General features: G+C 36.5%; 1 protein-coding gene across 1 annotated transcript; it reads left to right on the forward strand.

Moving 5' to 3' along the window:
• Positions 1-1,046: 1,046 nt before the first annotated feature.
• LOC123919812 (coatomer subunit beta-1-like) lies at positions 1,047-6,378 on the forward strand. Its single transcript, XM_045971817.1, has 4 exons — positions 1,047-3,340; positions 3,653-4,165; positions 5,528-5,613; positions 5,869-6,378. The coding sequence occupies exons 1-4, from the start codon at positions 1,292-1,294 to the stop codon at positions 6,071-6,073; spliced, it is 2,853 nt and encodes a 950-aa protein (XP_045827773.1). The 5' UTR covers positions 1,047-1,291; the 3' UTR covers positions 6,074-6,378.
• Positions 6,379-6,619: the final 241 nt, after the last annotated feature.

Below are 6,619 nucleotides of genomic sequence, written 5' to 3' on the forward strand. Positions count from 1 at the left end.
TCCCTGCATTACTCCGAACCTCCATTATTTATTTATTTATTTGAGAAAAAAAATAAGTAGACAGTGTAAAAATTGTTTACACATGCATTCAATAGAATTTTGTCATGTCATTTATTTATTTAAAATATATAAAATATTAATTTGTCTCTTGCCAACCACTTTCCCACATTTTCTCCATTAGTTGCAACTTTCTTTCAAACTATTTATCTCCACTCCAGCTCTGATGTTTCTGATATTTCATATTCACCCTCCCCCTAATTTTTGTGAACACCACAATAAATACCATATCCCTGAATTTCTACATATCATCTTCTTCTTCAACCTTCTATTCTTCCATCTCAATTCTCTCCCACTATTTTCAATATCCCACCCCCATTAATGGTGGTTGGTCCCTCTATCAAAATTTGTTAACCTAGTGTGCATCTACCCCTTTTTTTTGACAAAAGATGATTTTTTTAAGCAGACTTCAATGGTGGTGGGAAGAAAAAAGGCTGTGCTTAATTGCAATGGAAGAGGATGAGGCATGTGTGAAGAGGAAAAAGTTGGAGTGGTGGAGGTTGCATATCAGAGAACGTGGAAACATAACAATTTTATAATTTTGTTTAAAATATTTTTAAAAATAATAAAATTTGACATGACCTTTAAATGAAATATGATTGGATGTTCGTGTAAAGCACATTTTACAACGGCCGTGCATCTCCATTGCACTCTATTTATTTATAAATAGATGAAATAACAAACTATTAAAAATTTACACATACAAAGTAAAGAGATTGAAGTTCGAACTACTTATATATTTATCAGACGATAATATTTTTTGATAGCATACATCATAGTAAGTGAAGAGACTGAAGTTCGAACCACTTATATTTTTAATTATTTATAAGACGATAATATTTTTTAACTGCAGAACCTACTTGAATTGGTATGGTAGTATTGACTTGAAACACGAGAGTGTGCATATACTTTCTAGGTGAGTAATGCGAGTGGAGATGAAAAATCACCGACAAAAGCCCAATTTGAAATACAGCACCGGCTATTAGGCCCAAGAAGGCCCATCGAAGAATCTGAAAAAAAATGAAAAAAAATGAAAATCGCGATCCGGTTTCAAAGATTGTATTAAATCTGAATTTCGTTGTTTCTTCAAACTCTTCACTCTCTCTCTCTCTCTCTCTCTCTCTCTCTCTCTCTCTCAAATTACACACACTGAGATCTGAATCTCCTTCTCAAATTTTCTCTGCAATTCTTCCCAATTTCGTGATTTCAGATCAGATCTGAAACCCTAACAACAATGGAGAAATCATGCAGTCTCATAGTGCACTTCGACAAAGGAACACCAGCACTAGCAACCGAGATCAAAGAAGCTCTGGAAGGAAACGATATCCCATCAAAGATCGAAGCTCTGAAGAAAGCGATCATGCTTCTCCTTAACGGTGAAACAATTCCTCAACTATTCATCACCGTAATCCGTTACGTTCTCACTTGCGACGATCACACCGTTCAGAAACTTCTCCTTCTTTATCTCGAAATCACCGACAAAACTGATTCGCGAGGTAAAGTTCTTCCTGAAATGATCCTCATTTGTCAGAATCTTCGTAATAATCTTCAATCGCCTAATGAATTCATTCGCGGTGTTACTCTTCGATTTCTTTGCCGTATCAATGAATCTGAGATCGTTGAACCTTTGATCCCTTCGATTTTGTCGAATCTCGAACACCGTCATCCTTTCGTTCGTCGGAATGCGGTTTTGGCTGTTATGTCTGTTTATAAGCTTCCTCATGGGGATCAGTTGCTTGATAGCGCGCCGGAGATAATCGAGAAGTTTCTTGCATCTGAACAGGATGCTTCTAGTAAGCGTAATGCTTTTCTTATGCTGTTTTCTTGTGCTCAGGATCGTGCTGTGAATTATCTATTTATGAATATTGATAGGATTATTGATTGGGGTGAACAGCTTCAAATGGTTGTTTTGGAATTGATTAAGAAAGTTTGTAGGAATAATAAGAATGAAAAGGGGAAATATATTAAGATTATTATAGCTTTGTTGAGTGCAAATTCTACTGCTGTTGTTTATGAATGTGCTGGTACACTTGTTTCACTTAGTTCTGCACCTACTGCAATTAAAGCTGCTGCTAGTACTTATTGTCAGTTATTGCTATCTCAGAGTGATAACAATGTGAAACTCATTGTGCTTGATCGTCTTAACGAGCTTAAGAAAGACAATAGGGAAATTATGGTTGATATGGTTATGGATGTGCTTAGAGCGCTTTCCACTCCTAATCATGATATCAGGAGAAAGACTATCGATATTGCTCTTGAGCTTATAACTCCTAAGAACATCGATCAGGTTGTTATGATGCTTAAGAAGGAAGTTGTTAAAACTCAGAGTGGGGAGCATGAGAAGAATGGGGAGTATAGGCAGATGTTGGTGCAGGCTATTCATACTTGTGCTATTAAGTTTCCGGAGGTTGCTAGCACTGTTGTGCATTTGTTGATGGATTTCTTGGGAGATACCAATGTTGCTTCTGCTATGGATGTGGTTGTTTTCGTGCGGGAGATCATCGAGACTAATCCAAAGCTGCGTGTTTCTATTATCACTAGGCTTTTGGATACTTTCTATCAAATCCGTGCTGCAAGGGTTTGTTCTTGCGCTCTGTGGATAATTGGTGAGTATTGTCTGTCTCTTTCGGAGGTTGAGAGTGGAATTGCAACCATTAAGCAGTGTCTTGGTGACCTTCCCTTTTACACCATCTCTGAGGATGGAGAAGGTCAGGAGACATCAAAAGCCGTGCAGCAGGTGAATGCGACCACTGTGTCTTCCAGGAGACCCGCAATTCTCGCTGATGGGACCTATGCTACCCAGAGTGCTGCTTTGGAGACTGCCATGTCACCTCCTACCCTTGTACAAGGCTCGCTGTCTTCTATTGGGAACTTGAGATCACTGATTCTTTCTGGTGATTTCTTCCTTGGGGCAGTTGTCGCATGTACACTGACAAAGCTTATCTTAAGGTTGGAAGAGGTTCAGACCTCAAAAGCTGAAGTTAACAAGGCAACTTCACAGTCTTTGTTGATCATGGTCTCAATGTTGCAGCTTGGCCAGTCGTCAGTTCTTCCACATCCAATCGATAATGATTCTCATGACAGGATCGTCCTTTGCATTAGATTGCTGTGCAATACTGGTGATGAGATAAGGAAGATATGGCTAGAATCTTGCAGGCAGAGCTTTGTGAAAATGCTGGCTGATAAGCAGCGCCGTGAGACTGAGGAGATTAAGGCAAAGGCTCAAATTTCTAATGCACAGCCTGATGATCTTATTGACTTTTACCATTTGAAGAGCAGAAAGGTATGGTGGTTGTATTTATTTACTTCGTTTGTTAGTAAGAATGGTATAGCTGAATCATTGTTTAGTTAGATTCCTTGAAGTTTTCCTTTATCATGTTTTCATCATCGCTAATGATTGAACTTATTTTTTTTGCACTTGTACCTATATTATCAAGTCGTGATATATTGTGCATTTCTTGAAGTCATATTAAGCTAGGTGTTCTGTCATTTGGTGGGAATTTCTAATGATTTATGATTTAATTATGTGCTTAATATACTTGCTCATCTAGTATTTTGTCAATTGTTCAATCTGTGTATGCTTATAATTCTTCAGGGTATGAGCCAACTTGAGCTGGAAGATGAGGTTCAGGATGATCTCAAACGTGCTACTGGAGAGTTTACAAAGGATGCAGATGATGCAAATAAACTCAATCGCATTCTTCAGCTCACTGGATTCAGTGACCCTGTTTATGCTGAAGCATATGTAACAGTGCATCATTACGACATTGTCCTTGATGTTACTGTCATCAACCGAACCAAGGAAACTCTCCAGAATTTATGTTTGGAGTTGGCAACTATGGGTGATCTCAAGCTTGTTGAGCGCCCACAAAACTATACTCTGGCTCCAGAATCAAGCAAACAGATTAAGGCCAACATCAAAGTTTCTTCAACCGAAACTGGAGTTATATTCGGTAACATAGTTTATGAGACATCTTCAAATGTTCTTGAGAGAACAGTTATTGTTCTAAATGACATCCATATCGATATCATGGACTACATCGCTCCTGCATCTTGTGCTGATGTGGCCTTCAGAACTATGTGGGCTGAGTTTGAGTGGGAAAACAAGGTATATCTCTCTCCTCTCTCTCTCTCTCTCTCTCTCTCTCTCTTTCTCTCTCTCTCTCTCTCTCTCCTTCATTTGGTATTTTTTTTAAACCTAAGGTTGAAAAGAAAACTATAGTTCTACCTTTTATTGCTCATATCAACCCCCAGTCCCCTCTTTTCGTTTAAAAATATTGCATGTAAAACAACATCTAGGTTTATTTTCTATCCAGTCATTGCAGATTGATTTAAGACCCTAGGAGTAGCCTAATGGTATTTGTAGTACAAAGTTTGTATAGTTTGTATGAGTTTCTAGGTCCATCTTCTATCCCGTCATTGCATTTAAATAGTAACATGCTGAATCTTTATATTATTGTCTCTGTAGAGTAAATTGACATTTGTGTTGTGTTCCCTATAAGTATGATTTACCCTAAGAGATCATAACAATAATTATGGTAATTTATATGCTGCTCTCCTACTTATCTACATCTCTATTTGGGTGCAAGTGGAGGTAGATCTTACCGGTGTTTGCATTTCATTGAGTTAGGAATGAGATACTGAATCTTGTATTAGTTTTCTAGTTTATATACCTGTTATAATGTGTGATGCTGCTGTTTGGGTTATTGCCTACTTTGAATAGCTACAGGTATGAGTATCATATCCTACAGTTGATACGCTAATTGATATGGATTTCTTTTTTTAAATTTTGGATACAGTCATGCATATTTGGTAATGTGCATTTGTATATTACAATTACAATAGCACATCTTTTATTTTTTTATTTTTTTATTTATTAAATGTATGATTTTACATGCAAAAATATACTAGTAGTTCTTAATCATTGGATGTTACAATTTTTTTCAACCTGTAATGAATCATATTCGACACAGATATCTGTATCTGCAATCAAATGTAAAATTATTTTCTCAGACAATAAAATATGGTATCAAACAGTGTTGCAATAACCCAATTTAGGTCTGTCTTGATGTGACTGGGAAACTGCCATTTGTTTCCTTCTTGGAAACCATAGACATGTGATTCATCCAAAAATGATTGAATCACAGTTATAGTACTACTCATTAGGTTACAAATAATCAGTTTTCTGTCCATACAGGATGACTCTGTTGTCTCAGATCAAGCCACAACCTGCTAAAATAATCAAAGAAAATTGAGATTTATCATAAATTTTATTCTATTAGATTAGGTATATATAGTTGTAGTATAGGAATGACGCTAGTAACCAATAGATGTAACTGGCACCTTTCAGGTCGAGTAGGCCCATCATCAAGAAACAGGAATGTGATAGGGATATGCACTCAGAGTGTGCTTCTGCATTAACTAGTTGTTGCTTATATGATTCTTTTATTAACATTATTTTATGTTATAGGTTGCTGTAAATACTGTATTACAAGATGAGAGGGAGTTTCTGGGCCACATTATCAAGTCTACAAATATGAAGTGCTTGACTCCGCCGTGAGTTCCTTTCACTTTGCTTCTATTGTTGAACCACCAGACATGCTTTACACTTTATGGTTGTAATTGTGTGTGTGTGTGGGCCTGAGAATGTACCAACAGGATTTTGTTTTTCACTAGTAAACATGCCTAAAAAATGTAATATAATTAATTGTCGGATTCGTTAATATTTCTAAATTTCATGCAATTGCTGTCTTGATTTTGATGGTGACCCATGCAATTTGATTAATTTGGATGTTGTTGTCTCTTGTTCAGATCTGCATTGGAAGGCGAGTGTGGTTTCCTAGCTGCAAACCTTTACGCAAAGAGTGTTTTTGGTGAAGATGCATTGGTGAATGTGAGCATTGAAAAGCAATCAGACGGTAAATTGAGCGGATACATCAGAATAAGAAGTAAAACTCAGGGAATTGCTCTGAGTCTTGGAGATAAAATAACTTTGAAACAGAAGGGAACTGCTTAATAGGAGCAATTGCCCACATTTTCTCTGATATGCTTGTATGTCTTCTTGTCAACAACTTGTGTAGCTTCGGGTGGCTGCTAAAACTTCAAGCTTGGTGTTATCATTTGCTTCAAAATCTTGTGACTTTTGTTGGCAGCCAACTCATTAGTATTAATTTTTTCTTTGAAGTTCCATTTTTGTTTGTATTCTTTCCTTGGATATTACTCAACAAAAATCCTTATTGCCCCATATTTTATTTTTCTACACATGGGATTGAACACCATATATATTGATATGATAATCTCAATCAGATGACTATTTTGTTCTGCCTGGTGGGTAATGATCCGCAATAATGTTGTGTGAATGATTAGTATTCTAATAATTTTTCTGTGGTAGGAAAGATAACAATGTATTATAGCTTGTCACTTGTTTGGATACGAATAAAAAATAATATTAAACGAGTAAATAATAAAGCAACTTCATAAATGTTTGAATGCAAGTCAATAGTCAAAGGAATGTATGTGTAATATCACAAATTATGCAGTTATTATTACCAATCAACTTTCT

This window comes from Trifolium pratense, linkage group LG4 (genome assembly GCF_020283565.1).
Source record: "Trifolium pratense cultivar HEN17-A07 linkage group LG4, ARS_RC_1.1, whole genome shotgun sequence".
Lineage (NCBI taxonomy): Eukaryota > Viridiplantae > Streptophyta > Magnoliopsida > Fabales > Fabaceae > Trifolium > Trifolium pratense.

What these genes read in the sequence shown, in the direction of transcription:
- LOC123919812 (XM_045971817.1), top strand. Translation starts at nt 1,292, where the DNA reads ATGGAGAAATCATGCAGTCTCATAGTGCACTTCGACAAAGGAACACCA. An exon ending in AGTTTGAGTGGGAAAACAAG is followed by an intron (nt 4,166 to 5,527) that starts GTATATCTCTCT and finishes TTTATGTTATAG; the next exon opens with GTTGCTGTAAATACTGTATT. An exon ending in ATGAAGTGCTTGACTCCGCC is followed by an intron (nt 5,614 to 5,868) that starts GTGAGTTCCTTT and finishes TCTCTTGTTCAG; the next exon opens with ATCTGCATTGGAAGGCGAGT.